The sequence below is a fragment of the Staurois parvus genome, unplaced genomic scaffold (assembly GCF_062004578.1).
Source record: "Staurois parvus isolate SC_StPar_1 unplaced genomic scaffold, SC_StPar_1.0 ptg000168l, whole genome shotgun sequence".
Lineage (NCBI taxonomy): Eukaryota > Metazoa > Chordata > Amphibia > Anura > Ranidae > Staurois > Staurois parvus.
The window spans coordinates 1,365,739-1,392,500 of NW_028317964.1; the positions used below are offsets into that span (position 1 = coordinate 1,365,739).

General features: G+C 43.4%; 1 protein-coding gene across 2 annotated transcripts in view; it reads right to left on the reverse strand.

Moving 5' to 3' along the window:
* TUBGCP4 (tubulin gamma complex component 4) overlaps nt 1-26,762 on the reverse strand; it is a 47,028-nt gene that overhangs the window by 19,095 nt on the left and 1,171 nt on the right. For both annotated transcript variants that reach the window (XM_089676398.1, XM_089676399.1), the window contains exons 2-8: nt 21,172-21,300; nt 17,838-17,960; nt 12,038-12,091; nt 10,846-10,902; nt 8,811-8,890; nt 4,670-4,871; nt 2,642-2,807 (exon numbers count right to left, since the gene is read on the reverse strand). In XM_089676398.1, coding sequence (XP_089532524.1) covers nt 2,642-2,807; nt 4,670-4,871; nt 8,811-8,890; nt 10,846-10,902; nt 12,038-12,091; nt 17,838-17,960; nt 21,172-21,300 — 811 coding nt within the window. The remainder of the gene's footprint in view (nt 1-2,641; nt 2,808-4,669; nt 4,872-8,810; nt 8,891-10,845; nt 10,903-12,037; nt 12,092-17,837; nt 17,961-21,171; nt 21,301-26,762) is intronic.

Genomic DNA, 26,762 nt, shown 5'->3' on the forward strand with positions numbered 1-26,762 from the left:
GTGCATTTTGGTGCGTTTTTGATGTTTTGCCGTGTTCCAGATGCGTTCCATACAGGAAATAATGCGGCATGGCTACTTTTGTTGATTGTACTGGAACGTACTACACTGGTGTGAATTAGGGCCATTGGAATACATAAAAAACACTGTACATGCATTTTTGATGCTGATTAAAAAAAAGCACTGGACTACATCTGATATGAACCAGCCCCCATGAAGTATCCCCGCAGCAGTCTTTGAAGCTGAAAGTAATCCAAAATACATGAGTAAGCAGGTACCCAGCATTAACCAGTTTACAAGTTTCAAAAGGGACTTGCCCTCTTCGTCAGAACCTATGGCACCTAGAAGAACCATCATGTACAAACCTTAGAAATGACAACTAACTTCCAAAACCTATCAAGCTACTACACCTCTTGAATACCTGCATGCCATCACAGAAACTCAAGCAACATATTGGGTAACTGTGGACAAGTGTTCGCTTCTAAGGCTGCCGTGAGAGTACTTCGAGGCTGATATTGCTGTTAAAGTGCATGCAAATAAATAATGAACTTCTCTTATTTGCTCTCTCTCCATCTGTTAAAGCAGACCCTTCCTTGTCTCTAGAGGCACTTGTAGCTAAAATGCAATGTAACCAGAACCTCATAGATGAGGAGGCCAGAACATCACAGATGAATCCTGGGAAGGCTACATACCTAGTGCCTTCTTGGGAAATCTCGTGTATATTTTGTGGCAAATTACATTCATTTTTTTTACTCTGAAGATTTCTAGTGTCATATGGGTAGGGAGGTGAGTTAGAACTCCAGAAATAAGAAAGGGCAGAGGATTTAAACTTCCCTTAGCATGGCCACAGGAAGGGGAGTGCTGGAGAGAGGAAAACTTAAAAAAAAAAAAACATCTGCAAGGAATAAATGTCTTTTTTTGTTGCGTCTATTCACAACCTTTTGCATGGTGGCTTTACTTGCTTTGTGACAGTCCAAGGGAAGGGCCTCTAACTATATCATTGAAAGCAATTTTGTTATATCTGTTTGATGAGCACAAAGACATACCAGTTGGTTACGTCAAGATCCCAAAGGTAACTTATGTCCTCCAAACGCTTACTGTGTTATCTCAAAGAGGCAATGTATCCCCCCTAGTTATTTTGGACTACAGAAAGATTAGACTCTATACTGCAGAGAACGAAGAGTGGAAATGGTTGAGTAGATTAGCAAAAGACAGCTGGAAAGGGCTGCCAACACTCATTCCACAGTGCTGTGTTTCCCTGAGCCTAAAAGCTGAGTTCATTTCTGTTAGATAAACGGGTATTTTCTGTACAGAGATGTACTGCATATATTTTTTCTTCATTGACATACGCTTTCAAAAATGCTGCATGTAATGGGGGTTTAGAAGATTTTTGTGACTAGTTTTCATGTATCTCACGTAATCCACACCCACTCTATGCCAGTGCTCTTGAAAACTTTTTCTTTTTCTTATTTCTTATTATTATACAGTATTTATATAGCGCCAAAGGGTATGCTCAGCGCTGTACAGTAGCAGGGGGACATAACATGAGACAAGACAGTAACAATACACTACACGAGGGGTTCGAGGGTTATTTGTCTCTGCACAAAGGTTTTAAAAGATTCTAACTGGTTTTAGCTGTTAGTTGTGTTATAGAACAATTCCAAAAATCTGCTTCCAAGTGCTAAATACATGGAAGAGTGTACTTTCACATTATGCAACTCTAGGCACACTAGAACGATGGTGTCCTTTTAGAAAAGCTCAGCCGCTTGCATTATGCAAATATTTCATGAGATACTGTTAGAACGTGCTATTGAAAGAAACCTGATGTATGCTTTATATCAACCACTATTCACTGTACAGATCACAAAAACAAGTGAAAGATGGTTTCTGATTTACTGAGCTATATTAATTCTTTTTACTGTCACTAACATCCCCATTCCACCACAGCTCATCTGCTCAAATATATCTACAGGTAGCCAGAACAGAGAAGAGAGGTAGCGAGAAGAGAGAAGAGAGGTAGCGAGAAGAGAGGTAGCGAGAAGAGAGGTAGCGAGAAGAGAGGTAGCGAGAAGAGAGGTAGCGAGAAGAGAGGTAGCGAGAAGAGAGGTAGCGAGAAGAGAGGTAGCGAGAAGAGAGGTAGCCAGAAGAGAGGTAGCCAGAAGAGAGGTAGCCAGAAGAGAGGTAGCCAGAAGAGAGGTAGCCAGAAGAGAGGTAGCCAGAAGAGAGGTAGCCAGAAGAGAGGTAGCCAGAAGAGAGGTAGCCAGAAGAGAGGTAGCCAGAAGAGAGGTAGCCAGAAGAGAGGTAGCCAGAAGAGAGGTAGCCAGAAGAGAGAAAGAAAATAAGAATAAAATGACTACATTTTATTGCTGTGACTTTACCCTGATGTTCTAGGCCCTGGCTCATAAAAGCGATTATGGTAAATACAGCCCTGCTGATAGCCACTAAGTGAATGATCATTTTTTACACAAAATATCACATTGTTCTAGTTGATTATGCTCAATTAATTGACCATGTACCCATAGATCACAAAGGTTCTACAGTAGAATCGTCTATATATATCATATTAATCAAGTGTAATATGCAGCATACAGTAGAAGCTAAAATGTCAGAGTCTGAAAAAAATTAGCTATAGATTGGAACATACCTGTTCTAGTCATATTTGCATTCTGATTTTCAAACATCTGAACGGATTCTCCTACAAACAGTATCTTCTCAGCAACCCTCACAGGGATGTAAGATGGCAGCATTTCAACCCTTAGCGAAAACTGCTTAAGAGAAGGTGCCAACATGTTCTCCTCTTCAATCAGACGCTTTTGGAAGACAAACAGGCAAATCCTCATCACCAAGGCCTAATATGTGCCTAAGCAGGATATATTTCTACAGCAGTGAGTGTGAAAACAAACATGAAAATATATAATTTTTTTTTTTTTTTTTTATTGCAGGTGTGAAAGTAATGTTGAAAGTGGAAGCGAGTTAACATTCTTTTACTTCTGCTGTGTGATGAGACAGCCAGCAAACAGGTGTGAAGCCTCAATTTCATCATTCACTGTGTGAGCTGCTAGTAATACGGAGTCATGTCAGAGCTTACAGAGTTTCAACGGGGGAAAACTGTTGGTGCCGCTTAGCTGGTGCCTCTGTGACTGAAGTTGCCAATTTGCCGCTTCGCGAGGTACCATAACAAAGGTTATGATGGCATATACAGTTTGCTGGAAAACATTGGCTGATGAGCATAAGCACGGTCGACATGGTCAGCTGGCCAAAAGAGACAAAAAAGGACATTCTGCAGAATCGTGACCAGGAAAAAGAAAACTGCTGAGAAAAGTATTGCAGAACTCAATCCCAGTCCCGTAAAGACTGAGATTGAGCTCTGCAGTCACTTTTGCAGCAGTTGTTTTCTTATTCCGGGTCACAATCCTGGGCAATATCTTTTTGTCTCTTTCAGTGAGTTGATCATGCCGGCCGTGCTTATGCCTATCAGCAAAAGTTTTCCCATAAACTGTATATGTCGTCAAAACCTATATACACACATATATATTCACACACACACCAAAATTTTTACATATTCTTAACAAGCAGTAAATGAGCGCCCCCCCCCCCCCCCCCCACTGCTCTTATCCCCCTTCTTTCAGCAAAGCTTCCAGGATAAATCATAGCATTTCTCAGTGGTCAACGTTGGTGATCAGTCTTGGAGATGCTGCAGAAAGATAAAGGGAGAAACGCATGGATTTCAAATCTCCAGGTCACTACAACGATTGCGATTCACTACCCACAAAAGATAAACAAGGGGGTTGGGGTGAGTGTACGGTGTTAGTATACCTTTTCATTTTTTCTGAAAAGGTGAAGTTTAAAAAATGTTCACGGCCTCTGTAGCTGTAGGCATTGTGCAACAATCCATCATGTCCTTCTCTCAGCAGTTCAACTACCTCCTGCTTGCACTCCCAAAACTCCTGCTATGCTTACATTAGAAATCAGAAGGCAGGTGGTCTATATTTTATATACTTGTTCATTTTGGAAAGAGGAATACAATTTATTATACATTTTGTTTTTGATTGATATCTTGTGAGGACTGAAGCAATTAGGAGCACAACTGGATCAAGGGGGGGGATTTATTGATGGATAAATACTAGAATGTACTATTTTGATAAGGGTAGGTTGGCATATGGCTCTGGGCAGTGATTTACACAATGGATATATTCGCACATATACAGTGTGAGAGCACATTACCATAAGAGATATTGATTGTATGGTGTATGTGGACATATCACCCTATATAGTTTTTTGTTTTGGGAACATCTTGGAGCCTTAAAAGGTGAACACTTGAGAAGATAGAAGACACCGCATACATTTGCTTTGGAACATACAGCTTTGACTCTTACATGTGTGGGTCATAAAGCCCGGCGAGAGTCTAGTATTACTACAAGAGTCTTGAATGTTGGTGAATAAAAGAAGCTTGCTAGTGGATTATAGAAGCGCTGGTCCTATTTATATGTTATCATCCACCTAGAGATATATTTTTCTAGTAGTTTAAGGACTTTTTTTCCAATAAATTGACATTTTGGACATCTGAGAACTGAGGACTAATTATAGTACATAATGAATATACCATGTATGTGATGCCATTTACATTAAAATGAATATGTACAAAATATACTTTTAGAATGAAATCTCTCACCAAATCTTGCAGTTCTCGCAGCTGCTTCCCTGTCAGACCCCCAATACCCAAGTCGTCATCTTCTTCATCAGGCTGGGTAGAAGCATTGCCAGAAGCAGGCCCTTGTCTCACAAAAAACTCTTCATACTGGTCTAATAAAAGCCCATGAAGCATCCAGGCAGACAACTGTTTGTACATGACTCCATGACACACTGCCAGGATCCTAGGCAGATAGAAGATATGTAATTAACATCTACATAAAAAATAAATCAATGGAGCAAAAATGCCTTGTAACTATTTAGGGCTCATTAAACTCTGGTAAATGTTAAGCGTTCTACACCTGTGTGTGTCCCTGTGCTTACGCTTTTCAGTTTTATAGAACACGGTGGAATCCCAGGACATCACAATGTGCTGTACACTCTGGAACCCTAAAGAACTCAAATGCAAACATTTGTGTTGGTAATCTTGTTAATCCTAAACACAAAATCACAGTGCATGCTAGAGTTCGTTTCCCCAAGACTATCCATAAAGACTTCTGCAGAAACACACACGGTGAAGTGATATAGCTGCCTATGGTTCTGCAGTGAACATTTATTGAAAAGAAAAAAACTAATAATTTTGGCTGTATCCCAATACACATATACCATCAAGTAAAACAAGAATACATTTAATATTACAAAATTTAAATTCAAAACTCATTCATTAGGGCAGTGTTTCGGGTTCCGCCACGATCTACCTGTCAGTCACAGGCAGCTGACAGGGTGATCGCTTCTCTCGCATGCAGAGCAGTACAGGAAACAAAAGGGTTTCTTCAGTGTTCCCCGCCGGCCCCTCCTCCCCTCCTGTCCATCCCAGGTGCCTGTATGTGGCATAACCGAGGATATACAGGAAGAGGAGGAGCCGGCAAGAAGCAGCGCACCGGAAGAGGAAAGATCCCAGCCGCTTTCCTTCCATGTTCTGCATGTGATGGAAACCAGAACTGTAATAAGTCGTGCCCCATAATGTGCCATCCTGCACTGTGCCCCCCCATGATATGCCATGTACCCCATGATGTGCCATGCTGTCCTGTGTGCCCCATGATGTGCCATGCTGTCCTGTGTGCCCCATGATGTGCCATGCTGGGCGCCCCATGATTTGCCATGCTGTCATGTGCGCGCCATGATGAGCCATGCTGTCTTGTGCGCCCCATGATGTGCCATGCTGTCTTGTGCGCCCCATGATGAGCCATGCTGTCATGTGCGCCCCATGATGAGCCATGCTGTCATGTGCGCCCCATGATGAGCCATGCTGTCATGTGCGCCCCATGATGAGCCATGCTGTCATGTGCGCCCCATGATGAGCCATGCTGTCATGTGCGCCCCATGATGAGCCATGCTGTCATGTGCGCCCCATGATGAGCCATGCTGTCATGTGCGCCCCATGATGAGCCATGCTGTCATGTGCGCCCCATAATGAGTCATGCTGTCATGTGCGCCCCATGATGAGCCATGCTGTCATGTGCGCCCCATGATGAGCCATGCTGTCATGTGCGCCCCATGATGTGTCATGCTGTCATGTGCGCCCCATGATGAGACATGCTGTCATGTGCGCCCCATGATGAGACATGCTGTCATGTGCGCCCCATGATGTGCCATGCTGTCATGTGCGCCCCATGATGTGCCATGCTGTCATGTGCGCCCCATGATGTGCCATGCTGTCATGTGCGCCCCATGATGTGCCATGCTGTCATGTGCGCCCCATGATGTGCCATGCTGTGCGCCCCATGATGTGCCATGCTGCACTGTGCTCCCATTAAAGTGCCCTGCTTCGCCCTCATGCAGTGTGCCCCCCTGAGCCCCTGTAGCCTACCCTACCCTGCTGCCGCCCCCCCCCCCACACACACACACACACACACACTGTTTATCTCAAGTTGGATCCAGAATGCATCTGTGCAGAAAAAGAAAGCACAGGTTTCACATTAAATAGGTACGTTTTAATATTTATCCTTTTATTTAATGCCATTTTAAAAAAGAATTGTTACATCAACAGCTTGCTGATCATACCAAAAGTTCCATGAGCTGTAGATGTGAACATTATATCAGGGGTTCCCTGAGATCTCAAACTTTTTGCCAGGGGTTTCTCAAAGGTAAAAAGGTTGAAACACTGCATTATGTCATTAAGAGAGAAAAAAAACAAAAAAAACAGTGTCTTTGATATAGCATTGGGTACAGGTATATATTAAAAGATCAGTATATCAGTATCTTGGATACAAATATGATGAGAATTGAAGTCTATACCTTCGATGGAGTCACCTGCTTCTTCGGGACTCTTCCAGTCTCATAAGCATATTAAAAGATCATTATAAGTTCTTAGCGATCCATACCACAGAGGCCACCGCAGAGGAAGACCGGGCCCGAATGGCAGTAAAACCAGGCCCACCGGGGTCACCTTTTAGAGATTAGAACTTCGTTCCCCAAATCTCATAGGCGTCTAGTCACAGCATAATGACCCCCATCTGTGGGATCTTCAATGCAGTACTATTATTATACTTGATGCTGCAAGTGTGGGTAATTATTGGAGGCATATTTAATGTCCCCCCTTTTCTGTGTTAAGAAAGTTTGAGGATTTGAGTCCAACACTCCACCTTTAATTGTGAATGTTACCAAAGTACACATACACACAGCCCTTCATTTACATAAACCCATATACAGGAATGTTAAGTTGTCATAGATGAGGCAATTTTCTTTCCTGCAACCATGGGATGCAGTTAAGAAAATTGCTTGATTTCCCCATCAATAGTCAGTGGAGCTTCTGTGCAGCTATTGTGTGTTCTTTCTACAGGGAGGCATCCCTGCTGGGAAAACACAATGACTATAATCAATATGCAACAATCGCATGAAAAATCTGCCAGGCTGATTGTACCAAAGTCGTACAAAAATTGATTTGGGTACAATCAGCCTGCCCATAGATGGTCCAAATCTCGGTCGTTCCCTGCTGAACCAGCCGAGATTCGAACCATCTGTGGTCGGTTTACCAGGACACACAATTTAACATTCATTTGCTGTTTAAAGAAAGCCATCTCATGGGAGGATTGGACAGGAAGCTATGTCAATTTGCTGTTCATCTCCAAGCCACTGATGATGCTGCTTTCACAATCTGCTTAACATCATTGCATCCTGGGTGTTGGCTTGTTGCTTTCCCACTTTTAGTTGGCCAGATCAGACCACTGCCATCTCATTCGTATTCTCACTGCATCATGTATCAGTGCACAGCTAGCTTTAAGTACAGTATTGAAACTAGGCTGGTGGACTGTACAAAGAAAAAAAAAAATTTTTCTGGGTTAAACTAGAGGTATATATATGGGTAAATCTGTTAAAAAGAGAAGTATGGGATTATTTTTTATTTTAAAATGATATACTTACCTAGGTGGATGCAACATTGATCCGATGCTACATCTGTCCTCCGCCGACTCTAAGGCTGAGAACTGAGTGTTCAGACACCGCTGATAGCTCAGTTCTCCCTGCCGCTCTGAGCAGAGAGCGGTGGCTGTCAGCGGTGACTGCTTTAGCCCACTGTCAGCTGAAAAAGGATCACAGGAGCACAGAACGAACTGTGGTTGACAGGTGATGTACAGCCAAACGAGCTTTGGCTGTACTTCTCCTTTAAAGATCAAGCTGCTTGAGATGATCAGAACCACATTGACTCAGTTATTTATGGACTTCGCAATCCCCAATCCTTTATAGCTTGTAAAGAATAAATTCAAGTTACTGTCAAATTGTACAACACAAGAAAAATACAAGGTTGTCCACAGAAGCCGGATTAAGCAGTGGGATGTCACAAGAGAGAGAGAGAGAAAAAGATTTATTTACAAACAGCCTGTCTGTTTTTTTTTTGTTTTTTTTAGTTTTTTTGCTCCATTGGTGCTGGCAACACTAATCATTGTATTTTGATGACGGGGAACTCTCCCTGCTGTCAGAATACAATAGCTCCACGGGAGCAATTCCCCCATCAACACACTCAGTGGTTGAACAAAAAAAGAAAATGCATCATTTATGGCCTGCCTTACAGGGGCACTGCAATACAGGAGAGATGTCTCACCACACATTCTCAGTGAAACATCTACCAAAGTATCCTAAGGCTTCATGAAGGTATCTCATACAAACTGAAAGGAAGGATTCCTTACTTTTCCAGTGCACTCCGAACAGGTGGCAGACCCCCACAACTGTGCTTATAGACGGTTTCCAACAACTGACAACCATGAATCTGCAACAAAGAAAGGAATACAAATTCCACTACAAAGTGCACCAGATATGCAGTTGTATAGCTAATATTAACTTTCATCCTGAAATAATGTCCCTTGGTTTATAACATATAACCCTTACTAGACTACAATTCTTGCTTAACAACGCTGTGAAATGTCCATACAGGAATACACACTTCAGGATAACCAGTTGCCGACCGCAGATAGCCGAATGATGGCTACACTGCGGCCGGCCGTTTCTGGGAGGGCAGCATATGACGTTCTCCTAGAACGCGCTCTCCTGCGCGCCCCCCTGGGCGCGCACCCGGCGATCTCCGTGATCGCTGTGTCCTACGGACACAGCTGATCACGTGATGTGGTAAAAGGCCAATCACAGCAGCTTTTTACTACGTGATCACAGGGAAATGCAATTGCTGGTTCTCGGCTGCACTTTCCTCACGCTGTCAGAACGTGGGGAAAGTACTGCCGAGAACCGGCAGTTGTCAGAGCAGGGATCGGCACTGATGATCAGTGCCCTGATGATCGGTACCCAGCAGTGCCACCCACCAGTTCCACCCACCTGTGCCCAGCAGTGCCACCCACCAGTTCCGCCCACCTCTGCCCAGCAGTGCCACCCACGTGTGTCACCCATCAGTGCCGCCCACCTGTGTCACCCATCAGTGCCACCCAGCAGTGCCGCCAGTCAGTGCCCAGCAGTGCTGCCAGTCAGTGCTGACTATCAGTACCCATCATCAGTGCCACCTCATCAACGCACATCAGTGAAGGATAAAAAATTACCTGTTTGCAAAATTTTGTAATAGAAACAAAGAAACCTTTTTTTTTTTTTCAAATTTTTTGCTATTTTTTGTTTATAGCGCAAAAAGTAAAACACCCAGCGCAAAGTAAATACCACCAAAAGAAAGCTCTATCTGTGAGAAAAAAAAATTATAAAAATTTTATATGGGTACAGTGCTGCATGACCGTGCAATTGTCATTCAAAGTGCAACAGCGCTGAAAGCTGAACATTGGCCTGGTAAGGAAGGGGGTATAAGTGCCCGGCAGGCAAGTGGTTAAGGGTCAACATGACCTGACATTTCATTTAGTGGTTCATTTCCAAAATTATTTGACATAAAATGATTTCTTCATACAGCGGAAACATATCAAAGTTTATAGATGGCATTCCAAGAAAGAAACATATCAAAGATGGCACTGCCAAGAAGAGATGTCTAGAAAGTCATGAAAATTGATTCAATGCAGTAAACCGTAATATATTACACCATCCTTGTAGGAAACCACCAGTAGTCCTTGGAATGCAAATACAGACTGTTGCATATTCATTCCTGGCTCCCGCTGTCAATGCTTTGGTATATTATTGGATCGCTCTGACTTGGGAGATATGAAGTCAGAAGATCTGCTTTTATGGTTACCTCAGGGGTGCTCTGGGAGCATTTCAGGGTTAAAATGAAAGATGTTATTGCTTATGATACCACCTGCTTTATAGTGAAGGAGCTGTTCTGTAGGTCTTTGAGAACAGGCATGCTTTAAAGGCTCAGTTCACCTTTTCTAGAAAATAGCCTATGCAGTCAAGGGCCCCTGTAGATATTAAAGAGTAGGAGTGATCCAACTCATTAACGTTCATCCACAATCAATACCAACAGTGGGCCAACCACCTTTTAACTGCCAAATTCACACCAAAAATCACGCTCAAAGCACTGCATGGTTCTAGATGGTGGTTTGTCTGAAATAGATTTTTTTTCTTTTAAACTCAGTATATGCAAATGCAATCAGGTACTGCATGCTGGTCCATCTGTCATTGTCTGTCTAGTCTTGATGTAGTATAAGGAATACTGTAACAAAATAGGAGTCAGATTAAATTGATCTAAAATGTGCTCTGCCTGTAGCCTCTTACTTATTCACTGTAAAATCAGATATCCTTATCCAATATGTTACAAGGTGATAGAAGGGCAATAGTACATACCTTCTGACTCTTAATTTGCTCCACAACAATCATTACTGATGGAAAGAGGAGGTGAAACTGAAAAATAAATGACAATAACAAATTTATGGTTAGGAAGACAAAGTAGAATTAAAAGACAAATTCCTTGGAGGGTTATAACCCGTGTCAGTTTTTCTGCCATCTCTGTCCCACTGGGGAGATTTCTCTTCCCTCCCTGTCCCATAGCCAAAACAGGAAGTGAGAGGACATTCCCTCAAAGTGAGAGAATACCTGGTTGTCACCAGGATCACCAGAATTAGTGTTCCCATTGGAAGATTTCCCCTCCATTCCTGTTTTGATGAAAACTCAAAGTCTGATGTATTCTTTCATTTTCAGTGAAAATGTTAAAACAGGACAAAGAGAGAAAGTGAACCTCCCTCTCCACTCTATCCAAGAAAAAAAAGTTGTATTTAAAAGCCATTGCTGAAATTGGTAGATGCCTGGTTATCATTCTTACCCAATGGCTGTGAAGCTTTCTGACCTGGAAAAGGGATACAAGCTAATAGAGCCAAGCCAGTGATTAGGAAAGTACTGAAGTCACACCCAGAAAGACAAAACAGCATTTTCTCAAGGTCAACAATGTCAGTCTTCACATTTATCTCTATAGGTTACCTTTAACAATATAACCGGGTTTAAAAAGTCACCACTGACATCACTAAAGGGCTGCACATAATGTTCAATATATGTAATGCTTGAGAGAATGTCAGAAACTGCAGACCTAATAGAGGAAACGAGGGTCAGAGGAGTGTGGACATGCTACATTTTTGGCTGGGGACAGAAGACGATACACAACTGGAATCATATTACATGAGGCTAGCAGAGATCAATGCTTTTACCCGAATCAATGTTCCAATTACAGACTGCTGAGGTCTGAGGCCCACACATCATATACCAAAGGGCCGCATGCGGTCCTTGGGCTGCAAGTTGTGCACCAGAGGTTCAAAGTGATCTGTCATAGCCTAAAACGATTCAGTATAGCTGAACTGAAGGCAGCAATTATTTAGTCTTAAAATTGATCTTTGTGGCATCCTCACAATTTTAGGCTAGATTGCACATGGGGCTTCAACCTTAGTTTAAGTCTGCACTAAGCCCCACCCCCTTCAACTCTTCTCGACCACATTGCTGTACACAATTAAAACAATAGAAATTATACCGGTTGCTACTAATCACCCACCTGATCCAAGGAGTAGTTAATATGTGAAATGGAAAGGTGAGGGTCAGCCAAGAACTGCATTTAAACAAAACAAAATAAAGGCAATTAAACAAAAACAAGCAAATTAAAATGCACATATTTCTGACTTTTGGACTGCATGCCATTTCCAGAGCAGTGACATCACTTGAAGTAAAGCAAAACAGAATTTTTCCTGGAGTCCACTGAGGGACACTAGAATTCAGCTACTGTAGGGTTATACTGTGGCCTATGGTGGCAGTTTCTGTCAGAGAATATCTCCAGCAGGAAAGTAGGTATTCCACCTGCTGACTATCCTAGGAGGCACAGGGACATCCAGCAAAGACCTCCACCTGCCACACAGGATCTAAGACACCATTACATGCGTAAACCTCTCCTCCATGTCTAGAGGTTACCAGTTAAAAGAAATTGGCTACCAAGGTATTGTCCTTAAGGGAATTAGTGTGAGTGGGGCTGAGGCTCACAAAATCGTCTGACTCAGAAACCAACTCTACCTTCCCTATCACAGGAAGGACTGCACTCCTCAGTGGTGAAGGCACAGCAGAACCTAGATTGTATTCAACAGAGTCCAAACCAGTAGACCTTCCCAAGGAAGGATCCCACAATGGGGAAGGAACCACCTGTTCTGGAAGGCCAGAAGATAACCCCAGGAATAATGGTTCCCCAATGAGGGAATCCTTCCAAAACACAAATATAAGAATCCATCCTTTCCATCTGGAGAGGATGAAAGATTACATTAAGGACTACCTGATCTACAGAGACAAGGTGGACTGCTCAAGAACTACAACCACAACAGTGAGTAGAAGAGGGCTGAAACAGAATGAAAAGAAAAAAAAATAGGATAGGAGATGGACAGCCCTGAGGTCTCCCCAACACTCCCACAGAAGAGCAGAAGCAGTTAACTCCCTCTCTGATGATGAGGGGCCTGAAGGTACACAGGCTCTGCGCAACTTTACAGTGAGGAACTTAACTGATTAACTTAACCCACAGGTAGCAGAGTATCAAAAGTGAAACCTGGTTAAGTCAGATGCTGAATATAAGGATCCACAAAGCTGACTCTTCAAGGGAGGCTGTTAGGTAGTTTAAGCATCCCAAAAAGCGGCCCGCTAGGAAAAAAATTCCAGGCCTCACCTAAGGGGATGCAGCATCTGCCATCAGTCTTTGCTTTGAGAACTGAGCGATCAAACACTGCTGATGGCTCAGTTCTCTCTTCCAGTCTGAGCAGAGAGCGTCAGTCACTAGTTCCCTACTCTGCCCCTCCAGCGGTCACTGGAGCACTGGGCTGTGGTGGGGGTGGGAGTGGCTGGTTCAAGCTCTCAGTGGCATGCCAAACCATATGGTCGGGATCTTTCCAGAGTCTGGGCCGGGTGAGTGACATCAGCCGACAGAGGATTTAGCCTGGTGTCGGCTGAAAAAGGGTCACAGGAGTGCAGAACTATGTGCTGTAATCCATAGAAGTAGGGCCAAATAGCTTTGAACACACTTCTCCTTTAAAAGTAAAAAGATTTTCAGAGAGCTTAACTGGTCTCTGACTTTGAGCCTTATGAATTTCCGGAGAGTTCTGGACTAGGGGCACCTACTGCAAAAGCAGATAAAAGAAAAGGTCAGGACCCAATCAACCACTTCCTGGACCTCCTATGTTGAAGCATTATGCTTTGTCCTCCCATGGAATACTTTATGATTGTATCAAGTGTAGACCCAAAGAGACCTCAGAGTTCAAGTCAGATTCTCTATGGATATGAAAACAGCATCCCAGCACCTTAAAAAGAAGGCGTTTGGATGCTTGTAACAAGCCATCACAAATGAAGTGTCAAAGTCACTCAGAGTTAATTATTCCTGCATTAAAATCAGCAATAGAGGGAAATTTGAAAGTCACCCAGTGGTGCAAATAACGAGTTAAAGAATATGTAAACCCAACATTTGATCAACACGTATAAATACATCAGTGGTTCATATAGTGAACTCGGTGTAGAGCTATTCACCCTGAGGTCATCACAGAGGACAAGGGGGCACTCTTTACGTCTGGAGGACAAGAGATTTAGTCTCAAAACATGGAAAGGTTTCTTCACAGTGAGAGCTGTGAAAATGTGGAATAGACTCCCTCAAGAGTTGGTTCTGTCCAGCTCAGTGGATTGCTTTAACCAATTCAATACCGGGCACTTTTACCCCCTTCCTGCCCAGGCCAATTTTCAGGTTTCAGCGCTCTCACACTTTGAATGACAATTGCGCGGTCATACAACATTGTACCCAAACTAAAATTTTATCATTTTCTTCACACAACTAGAGCTTTCTTTTGGCGGTATTTAATCACCGCTGGGATTTTTATTTTTTGCTAAATTAACAAAAAAATACCGAAAATTTTGAAAAAAAACAAAGAAAAACACGTTTTTCTTTGTTTCTGTTATAAAAGTTTGCAAATAAATAATTGTTCCTCATAAATTTTGGCCGAGATGTATTCTGCTACATGTCTTTGGTGAAAATAACCCAAATTAGGATGTATTTTTTAGTTTGTAGGAAAGTTATAGAGTTCACAAACTATGGTATAGATCTGAAAATTGATCAATCCTGAGGTACTGACAGCCAATCTAATTTCTTGAGGTCCAAGAATGTCAGAACAGTACAGATATCCCCCAAATAACCCCTTTTTGCAAAGTAGACAGTCCGACGTATTTCATAAGAGGCATGGCGAGTTTTTTGAAGTTGTATTTTTTTGTCATCATTTTTCGGAAAATTAAAAAAAAAAATTTTTCACTATTTTTTTTTTTTTTACATACTGTCACCAGTGCAGTACAACGTCATCATATAACTGGCATGGCGGTGATTAGGGGCACTGACAGTATGAAAAAAAAATATATAATTTTTTTTTAATTTAACATTTTTTTTATTATTTTTAAATTTTTATTCCCTTTTTTTCATATTTCACTATGACCAAAGTAGTACAATGTTACCATAGTAACATTGTACTACTTTGGGGAAGTGATCAGTATTTTTTTTTTTTTTTTTACACAATTTGTTTATAGCAAAGAATTACTTTGCTATAAGCAAGCATTTACCTGAATGACCGATTCATTCAGGGTTTTTTTTTTTTTGTGCTTAGCTGTGATTTGGCCACGGCTAATCACAGCTGGGCACACTAGCCATCCATTCTATACAACTGTCATGTGACCTACTGTGATTGGTCACAGCAGGTCACATGGTACTGGCAACGGGGCCGGTACTCAGATCTGTCATCGGACGTGTCCGAGGTACACGGCCGGTGACAGATCGCACCGCTGCGTGGCTCTGCAGGCGCGCAAACTGCGCATGCCCAGGAGGACACCACATGGCGTCCACCCGGAATGTTGAGGGATTTTGCCAGCCGCCAAACGGCCATTGGCCAGGCAGCAAATGGTTAAAAAAGGCCTGGATTCTTTTCTAGATACACACAATATAACTGGATACTAACATTTATAAAGTTAATCCAGGGAATATCCGATTGCCTCTCAGGGGATCAGGAAGGAATTTATTTTCCCCTGCAGGAGCAAATTGAATCATGCTTTGCTGGGTTTTTTTTGCCTTCCTCTGGAACAATGGTGGGTATAGGATTATACACTTATTTTTTGTTAACTATGTAACATTTCATATTCCTAACATGTACTTGTATGGAAAAGTATCCTGTTCTCTTTTTATTGCTTGCTTTGTGCGAAATCCCTGCTGTTCCTTCCAGACCCTCTGTTTTCCTATTAAAAACTGACCACATTAGGCAGGAAAAAACACAGTGGTCAGTTCTCTAGCTGTGCTGGGCACTCAACCTGCTCTCCTCCAATAAGAATTATGCTGACCACCCCTTGCACAGTCATTCACTAGAAAAATCATTGTGCTGTTTCTTCTCACAGAGAGAATGTTAACACTTAAAAAAAAAAAGGTATTTACATAGTTTTTTTATATCTATAGTCAAAATGTTTTGCGTGTCATTTCTATTTTAACCGCCTCCCACCCACCATACAGTACAATGACGGGCGCAAGGCGGTTCTCTCATTCTAACCACGCATGCGTGGCTCCGGGAGCGTGCAGCGAGGCGATCGGCGGTGCACTGTGTCCCTCGGACACAGCGGATCACCGATCAACGAAAGGAGCCGAAGATGTCGGCTCGGTCATGTGATTAGCTGTGTCCAATCACAGCTGATCACATATAAACAGTGAAATGCCAGTTATCGGCATTTCTCTCCTCACAAGCTGTCACGCTGACAGCTCATGAGGAGAGGAGAGCCGGTAATCAGCATCCCTCAGAGGGGACATGAACACTGATCATCAGGGCACCTGCCAATGCCCATCAGTGCCACATTTCAGTGCCTACCAGTGCACATCAATGCCATATATCAGTGCCCATCTGAGCTGCCTTTCAGTGCCACCCATCAGTGCCACCTATCAATGCCAGTCAGTGCCACCTATCAGTGCTGCCAGTCAGTGCCAACTATCAGTGCTGCCAGTCAGTGCCACCTATCAGTGCTGCCAGTCAGTGCCACCTAACAGTGCCAGTCAGTACCATATATGAGTGCTGCCTTTCAGTGCCCATCAGTGATACCTGTCAATGCCCATCAGTGCCACCTACCAGTGCCTCCTCATCAGTGCCACCTATCAGTGTCCATCAGTGCAGCTTCATTAGTGCACATCAGTGAAGGAGAAAAATCACTTATTTACAAGCTTTTATAACAAAAACTAAGAAAAAACTTTTTTCTTTCACATTTTCAGTGGTTTTTGGTTTAAGAAAAAATAAAAACCCCAGAGGTGATTAAATACCACCAAAATAAAGCTCTGTCACAAAAAAAAATGATAAAAATTTCATATGGGTACAGTGTTGCATGACCGCGCAATTGTCAAAGTGTGACAGCGCTGAAAGCTGGAAATTGGCCTGGGCAGGAAGGTGGTATAAGTGCCCTGTAGGCTAGTGGCTAAACAGAATGGGTTGTTTTACAAGGTTAAGGTTTACAATCCCTTTTACTCCTTCACGCCGGCACCTCCCGGCCCTTTAAGGGTTCCAGAAGCCGGGAGGAGGGGTCATGTGACCGCCGTGACACGCTGTCGCATGATCGGGAAAGGTCCCGATCAAAAGAGATCGGGACCTTTCTGTGAGTACTGGACATGTGTGCTGGGAGCGCACAGGGCGCGCGCTCTCGGCACATATGCCCTTTTATAATTGCACGCAAATGTGTGGCCGCTCAGCGTCTAGGCCCAGACGCTGGGAGGCCGCAAATTTGTGTGCGACCGGCGTGAAGAGGTTAAGCTTCCGATCAACCCAATCAGCCTACTGCAGCTTTAGAGACAGGTTTAAACAATGCCACTACTCTAGACCTGGAAAGAGCTCGATGACTAATTTTATCAGTACACGACTGTTTTCAGAGAACCACAAGCAGGACTCAGTGCTTGAAGGTCACATTCCAGGCTAGCCCCATAACATTCAGCCCAGCGGGGTCCATTTACAGCACTTCAAAGTCAAGCAGAGGAAAGGCTGATCCACATACCTGCTATGTAGAAACCAGCTCAAGCAGCAATGTAGTGAGGAATTCTTAGGTCAGTGGAAGAAATCCACAAATGCGTAAAAAAAGAGATCAAAAGTTAGTTAGATGTCTCAGCAGAGCAAGCTGGGTAGAGGATGGGGTTATCCTGAGGCTGTTCTACAATTTTTTATGTTTACCAGTGTCCAATCCTCCTGTAGGGAGCAGTATAACCTGACAGTGCCTGAATTACTGTGTCCTTCAATGGACGAGAAACAAAAAAAGTTTCACATTTCTGAACATTTGTATACCTCCTGCTCCAAGTCCAACAATGCTTGTCTGTATGGCTGCAGGATTGAGTCCAAACCCCTACAGAAGGCTCGTAGATATATTCCATGCAGACCAACCTGCCCCTGCTGAGAAGGGTGGTGATCCTGAAATATGAAAACAAAATATTAAATACAATGAAAGAAAAAACATCAAATTAGGTAACCGAAAGGCATTTAGTTTGTCAAAGTACTATTTATTGAAAACAATTTCCACTTAAAAAAAAAAAAGAATATACTGTTTTCACCTTTTTTTTTTTTTTTTTTACCAGTTGTGCTTCTCTCCTGTATCCTCTCAGCAGCCACTTCCTGTCTATATGCATGCCCTCCAGAGATGGCTACATGGCATTTCTGGGGTTTACTGCAGTTGAACTTTCCGGTGCACTGTGCATTAAGCATGGTCATTTTTGGTGTGACAGCACGACAAATGCAGGGGAACAATCAGTACAGAGCATTGTCACCCTGTAAAAGGAAGTGCCTGAACAAGGACTTCCATGGCAGGATTACTAGGTAATTTTTTTTTATTATTTAAGATGCAGATTTAAAAATAGTAAAAATAGTTTACTTGTTACAAACATGTTAAATTGTCTTACATTTTTTTTAAAAAATTCTGATTATAAATTAGGCCATGAAAACATCCTTGAAGGGACTAAGCATAAATAAACTTGTGCATATAATTTTTATACCATTCATTGGCTATAGAAGGTAAAATCTGCAGCAGAGAGGGATATTTTCCTACACAATCTCCTGCCTATTAATACTATAGACGAAAACTACTGACTGGCTCTTTGCTTTCTAATAGTACTTCATATCATAGTTAAGTGGTTGTACACCTCATACATGAAATATGAACAAAGCATATCCCTCTATAGTGTGTACTTGTCTCAGTTAAGAAGACCAAATGTCATTTCTGTCTGCTGCTTTGTTTCTCTGCTATTAGTATGAATCACTTCTGACATGTTTTCCTGACACCAAGAGGAAAATGGTGACGGGGGGGACCTAGAGCAGACTGAGGGCTTGTTCACACTTGACTCAAAATATGCTCAAGTGAAAACATAAAAAAATGCTCCCCAAACACCCTTATGTGCATTTTGGCGCATTTATCATGAGTTAAAACCGCACCACAACCACCTATAATAAACTGCCAGCGCATTTGCGAAGTGTTACCATAGACTTAATGGAAGGAATTGTAAGGCTTCAAACTCCTTTAGAACATGAAACTTCAATTATAAAGCGACGTTAACGCTTCATGTTTTGATAATTTGAACAGCACTGTGAGCTGTCCATATTATCATCTGCATAGCCATTTGAGGAGCGTTAAAAACGCCCCTCACATGCCTGCTTTCAATGCAGTGGTGTATTTTGGTTTATGCCGCCCTATGCAAGGCTAAAATTGGGCACCCCCAATCTAAATGTGCCCCACCCCTTCCTGTTTAAGATCCACCCCTTTATCTGTAAACCCCACCCCTTCATCTTTAGGCTTCTATTAGAGTGCCACCTCTTCAGGGGAGGAGCTTATTGTTTAGGGTGGAGAGGCAGTGAGGGGGGTTTATGTTTAGGGTGGAGAGGTGGGATTATTGTTTAGGGTGGAGAGGCTGGGGGGGGGGGGGGGGGTTACTGTTCAGGGTGGAGAGGCGGAGGGGTATTATTTAGGGTGGAGAGGGAGAAGGTAGGTATTTGGGGTTTGGGAGACACAGCTGCCAATCACTGCCCTTCACTAACAACACCCAGCAGACCCCCTCCAAGACGTTCTGTAGAAGCTGAGACACCCAGAGAAAGTTATCAGAGGCGGGGAGAAGAGGGAGCCTGGCTCAGGGCAGGACACCTTGGCATCAGGATATATTACTCAGCGAACAGAGCAGAATCACCATGCAGTCGCCTTGGAGAGGGAAACAGCAGGTAGCCAGGAAGAGTCTCCTACTGAGCTCAGGCAGCAGGGCCGGCACAGGAGGGGGCTGGCGTAGAAGGGGACAAGGCCACCAGAGGGGACACTGTATGCAGGGACACTTAACCCCTGCCACAGCTGTAGCGCCTGGCAGGATCATCCATGGGCGCATTGTATGTTGGAAGCCCATGTTCAGTGAACAACTTGCACCCATGGATGATACACCACTGGTGCTGCCCCCCTGAAAAATGCTGCTTAAAACGCCATGTTTGCCTCGCAGTAGATACGCCCTTGTTTCAATGCCAGTGTGAACTAGGCCTTACAGTCTCAGCTCTGTTCCTGTGAGCTGTGTGGAGAGGGGGTTTTGTCTCCTGCCTCCAATCAGCTCTGAGTTTTCCTCACTGAGCTCTGCAAAGTGTAATTTCACCTCTTCCCCGTTTTTTCTGAACTCTTGGAAAAGCTTTATAAATTCAGCACTTTGAATAGATGTAGGGAAGAGAAGACTGCAGATAAACATATACAAGTTATGTAGGAGGATTGGTTTCATCTCTGTGTATCACCAGTCACTTCACTGGGGATAGGTGTTTACAACCACTTTTTATTCTCGAATATATTTGTGAAGGTTATTAGCAGCTCTAATATGAAATGTAATTTTGTATTGGCCCTTTAAATCAGATTAAAGCACAACACCAGTGAAACCTCCTTGTCTAGTTTTGAATAGAATGAGAAAAGGACAGAATATCTGTCAGTAGTTTCATTGGAGAGACATTTAGAGAGCCATCCTACATAGGTTCTTAAATGGGGGAGCATGGCCAACTGCAGTGCCATTCAAGATCAGAAAGGTACAGAAGCCAACACCCCAAATACAATATACTTACAGCTTATAACAAACATGAAGGCTAAGTTCACATCTGAGCAGGTTCAGGAAGGCGTGTAATCGTATGCATTCCTGAACCCGCAGAGAAAAACATGCTTCTGCTTAGGAGATGTGTGGGGTACCATTAATCCTAATGGCACCCCACGCACTTGAAACCGCATCATGATTTCCCACACTGGGAACTGCACTGCTATATACAATTTCACTGCGGCAATGTTTTTGGAAAAGGTGCAGGGACCTTTTTCTCTTTTCTCAGAGCTCGATACCGCGGCTCTGAGGAAGAGGCATTGCCTCGAAACGCGTCAGTCATTTGGAGGTCTATAGTCCCCGACAAGACACCTTCCAGGGAGATTGGACCTTGCTGTATTTCTTATGATGTGCCTCTGACTTTTATTCCTTTGTGAGTATATCACTTTTTATACAATAGACCAATTTTTAAAGGTAATGCACTAGGCCTGTGCGCCCTCAGTTTGTCTTTTTGCATGAAATTCACTAAACAAGCCTGCCAGTATACCTCATCTTGAGTTTTCTAAAGTATGTATCCATGAACTTATTACCGGGTGCTGAACATGCCCTGTGTACTGTTCAATGAACTCTGTGAAACGGATGTAATCTGTTCCCAGCTTGCACAGACGATTCAATACACTGGTTTCACCGGGATGGAGAAACGGCAGATCTTGTGATACCTAAAAAGACAATATGTTTCATTAGAACAGTTATATGAACAAGTAACACAACTAATTATATACAACTATATTAGTGCAGTCGGTCCAGGCAGTGGTGTATTTAGATTTTTGTTGCCCTAGGCAACAGAAAAATTGGCACCCCCCTGCAGAAAGTGCCTGACATTGACCAAGAACACCCCTGCCCTCCACCCGAGCCTTTCACTACCACCGCCCCCCATAAACCAACCACCATCCCCCATGGCGAGAGAGAGACACCTTCACAGGTCCGGACATCCCCAGGAACGAGAGTTGGGCATACACTGTCATGAAACCCACAACATCTCTTGGAACTCACCAGGTCCCCATGCCGCGTGTGTCCCTTCTTCCAAGGGGCAGTGCTGCCCCCCCAAAAGATGCCGCCCTAGGCAAATGCCTTGTTTACCTTGTGGTAAATACACCCCTGGGTCCAGGCGGGGGAAAGATCCTGATTTTAAAATCGGGATCCACCCAGACCCCTTGACTGGCACCTGGCTCAGCCCCTCAGCGATTTGCTGGGAGCCTGACCCAGCCGCTCCCACGTCCTTCACAGCCCAGAACTCCAGTGAGGGGGGAAGGGGGGGGGGGTTGAGAGCAGAGAGCTGTAACTGTCAATCAGCTGCTCTCTGCTCACAGAGCACTGAGAACTGAGTAATCAGCAGTCTTTGATCATTCAGTTCTCAGTCTTGAACTGAGCCACCAGGGAACAGACGCTGCATCCACCCAGGGAAGTATGATTTCTTTAAAAAAAGAAAAAAATTGTTTTAAAGTTGTTGCCCTACACAGAGTGGCTCTTTCAACAGCTACTATCAGCTAGCTGGCTTACTCAAGCTAATTTTACACTGCTGCGATCAGATTTTAATCCAACTTTCAGTGAGATTATGTAGTGCTACTTGGATGTGGTTTGCATACTCTATGGGGCCAAAATCATGCAGGAATTCCACCAAAGTAGTACATGAACATTTTCCAAAAATCGCATCGTATTGAATTGCATTGATGTGAACAAGCAAAATTGAAAATACGGATGCAGCAAAATATTTCGTCCGAAATGAAAAAAAGCACCAATACAGGTGCAGAAAAAAACCCGCCCTCTCGCCGCCGCCCCTGCTCAGTAGTTCAGCCTTACCTGAGAAACCATTGATCCCAGCGCTGGGCATAGAGAGGAGTGAAGGAAAGATGGCCACCTCACATATCTCTATGCCCTTGGAGGACCGGAGCGATGTCACTTCCCGTTCCGGCCATTTTTTTTCTTTTTTTCTAAAGCACTAGATCAATACTTTTTTTAATTCAATGCTTTACATTGTAGAGGAGAGATGTGGGGTCTTATTGTCATTTCTTGTGATAAGAATAAAAGTGATTAAAAATTTTTTAAAGGGACAGTGCAAAAAAAAAAAAACCCATGAAATATATATTTTTTTAAAAGTTTAAAGTGCCCCTGTCCCCCTGTGCTCGCACATAGTGGTGAACGCATACGTAGGCCATGACCACATATGTAAATGGTGTTCAAACCACACGTGAGGTATCGCCACGAATGTGGGAGCAAGAATTCTCGCACTAGACCTCCTCTGTAACTTTACATTGCTAACCTGTAGAAATTTTTAAAGCATCACCCATGGAGATTTTTTAAGTACCGCACTTTCACTCCATTTCACGAGCGTGCACAATTTTACAGCGTGACATGCTAGGTATCTATTTACTCGCCGTAATATCCTCTTTCATATTTCACAAAAAAATTGGGGTATTTTTTTTCAAAATATAACTGCATTTCGGTTTTCGGCCAAGTGCATTTTGAATTTTCGGTTTCGGCACCAGAATTTTCATTTCGGTGCACCACTAATTGAAAACAATGTGATTTCCATTGTCATGCGATTCCATGCGACTCAAATCACATCTGAAATTGCACTAGTGTGAATGGAGCCTCAATATTTATCAACAACACTGTTCATACAAGAAATAAAAAGATACAAAGTTACTTTTGTATCAATTCTGCTCATTCATCTGCAGATCAAAGTCTGCAGATGTCATCAGTTACAACTGTCAAGTAAAAAAGTTTTTTTCTTTGATGATAACATTTTCCTCGGTTTAACCCCTTATTAACCATTAGTTTACCTTAATCAGCCTTAATTAACTCCTTATTCTTCTCTCTATTCAACTATTACTTTCCTGCTGATTTGTTAATTTCTATTTTACTAACCAATAACATTTAAACGTATTTGCTTTTACTTGTTTTGTTATTTTTTTTTTAGTGTCACATTTAAAAAAGTGCACAATTGCCAGTGTGTGAGAGCACTAATTGTATGTGGTCAGCTTTGTAAGCAAGACTGAGCTGATGAGAGGGGCGCTCTCTTCTTCTCGAAGCCTAGGTTCACATACATGAGCACAGAAAACAGGCTGCTCTTTAGCAGGTGTATGGTGCTGCCATTAATTCTTTATGGCAAACCTACGCATTGCCCACTTGTGAAAACACATGGTGCTGCAGCACCATGCAGCTCTGTGCAGCATGTTTTTAAAATAAGAATAGGAGACTTTTTCCCAGTGTTTACCAAACAGGTACAAGAGCTCATTGAAATGAAACATGCATGCATATACCTGCATGTAGCCTTATGTGGGTATACACAGCTGCAGTGAGATCCAGTCATGGCTCTGCACCAGCAGACTGTCTGTGGTGCATTGCAGGACCAGACTGCCAACCTGGCAGCCCAGCCCCACTAATTTATCCTGGAAGAGCTATTCTCTCAGTCAGGGGCGGACTGACAACTCGTGGGGCCCCCAGGCAATACGGGATCATGGGGCCCCCTGTGTCCTTGCCCAAACTCAAAAAAGGTACCAGGGGCATCTCATGGGGCCCCCTACAGACCCCGGGCCCTCGGGCAGTGCCCGAGTTTCCAAATGGTCAGTCCGCCCCTGCTCTCAGTATAATCAGTGGAGCTCTGACCTGCTCAGGAAAGCTGAGCACTGATAGGAGTGAGGATAGGAATTACTGATAGGGCCACTGATAGGAGGGAGGACAGGAATTACTCCCAAACTGGTCCCAGGCTCCCTTAAATCAGCAGGTGCCTGTGGATGGCCCCAGAGCCATTACAGCAGATTGAAAGAAAAAGTGCAGGATAGTGGAGGAGTAAGGCCATGCATCAGGGCTCAAAAAATCCCTGGCGCCTGGGTCCACACACTGCCTCCCATTGACTTTAATGCAAAATTGCATCCCATTGTCTTCAATGCAAAAACTCCCGTCAATAGCAATCCTATGTGTACACTTATTTCCGCCTGCCACTCTGTCACTTGTGAGTCTGGAACGCACCACTAAAAACTCACACAGGACCCTTTTCATAATGGCACTCAAAACACAGTGCGTGTGGATCGCATCTGCTTGAGCCACCTCAATAGGAATACACATCTGACTTGTCATGCGAATCTGTGAGTTTAACCCCTTCACGCCTAAGGGTAAAACAAATCTAAATGCCTATGCACAATTTTGCAACATTGACATGTGTTAGTAAAACCGTACATATCATCACAGCTACTTTGTACATCCAGGTGAATTATACCTTGTTTTTTTCAGGACAAATTGGGCTTTCATTTGGTGGTAAATGGTAATGGATAGATCCCTATTTTTTTTTTTTATTATCAAAGGAAAACTGGCCCAAAATAGTAAAAAAACTGTTTTTTTAATTTAGCTTTGTGTTTCTTGTTACTACCATAACCTACCACCATAAAACAAACCAAAATAAATTCTCCAGCTCTTGACAATTGCAGCGATACCGTATATGTGTGTGTTATTTGTTGTTCGTACCCGTACTACAGCCCAGAAACAACAGTGCGCATTTTGTACCTAAAACACACTGACACCAATTTTTTTTTTTTTTTAAATCCTGACCTTTACCTTTGACCCTGACCCAAACACTTACCCTGGCACTGAACTGGATCAAACCTTGATCTAGGTATTTTTCTTTATTTTTTAATATCTTTTATTTTTTTGTACAAACATTTTTTCCCCCCTCTATGCCATGAGTTAGAGATACAATGTGTCTCTCGCCTCCATTCATAGAGAGAAAAAAAAAACAAGGGGGCTGGGATGTACAGTGACTGATCACTGTGATAGCCAATCAGAGACTATCAAAGAGATCATGTGATCCAGAATCAGGAGTCCCAGGTCCCGATTGTTAGAACGGTACCCGGTGCGCTCAGTGACACCGCGGTCTTTGTGCTGGGAGCGCGCTGTGCGGCGTGCTCATAACAGAAAGACAGGTTCGCAAATATAATACAATTTGGTCTAAATTTATGACGGAATTTGATTTTTTACATTTTTTTACTGGATATGTTTAATAGCAAAAAGTCAAAAATATTTTTTTCCTCAAAAACTTTGGTTTTTTTTCTTCTCTCCTACCACTGAGAATATGGATCATCTGCCACCATGGTATACATCCCCACACGCCCTCCCCGCTGTGGGAAACCTCCCTGCATCGGTCCTGTGTGAACTCGGGCTCTGACAGCGGGGTTCACACAGGAGCAGGCGGGACACTGCATGACATTTGGAGAGAAATCGCATTCCTGTTCAAAATGTATGCTATCTTTTTTTTTCATTTTGTATTGATGCAAATCGCTCCGCAAAGTATCGGTACTCAGGATCGGCGAGTACTTGGCCAAAAGCATCGGTACTCGGGATCGGCGAGTACTTGGCCAAAGGCATCGGTACTCGGGATCGGCGAGTACTTGGCCAAAGGCATCGGTACTCGGGATCGGCGAGTACTTGGCCAAAGGCATCGGTACTCGGGACCGGCGAGTACTTGGCCAAAGGCATCGGTACTCGGGACCGGCGAGTACTTGGCCAAAGGCATCGGTACTCGGGATCGGCGAGTACTTGGCCAAAAGGATCGGTACTCGGGATCGTAAAGCAGTTGGCCAAAAGGATCGGTACTCAGGATCAGCGAGTACATGCCCAAAAGTATCGGCACTCAGGATCGGCAAGCAGGTGACCAAAAGTATCGGTACTCAGGATCGGCCAGTACTTGGCCAAAAATATGGGTATTTAGGATCGGCCAGTACTTCACCAAAAGTATCGGTACTCAGGATCGGCGAGTACTTGACCAAAAGTATCGGTACTCAGGATCGGCAAGCAGTTGACTAAAAAGTATCGGTACTCAGGATCGGCAAGCAGTTGACCAAATGTATCGGTACTCAGGATCGGCCAGCAGTTGACCAAAAGTATCGGTACTCAGGATCGGCGAGTACTTGACCAAAAGTATCGGTACTCAGGTTCAGCCAGCAGTTGACCAAAAGTATCAGAACTGAGGATCGGCCAGCAGTTGACCAAAAGTATCGGTACTCAGGATCGGCGAGTACTTGACCAAAAGTATCGGTACTCAGGATCGGCCAGCAGTTGACTAAAAAGTATTGGTATTCAGGATCAGCCAGCAGTTGACTAAAAAGTATCAGACCTGAGGATCGGC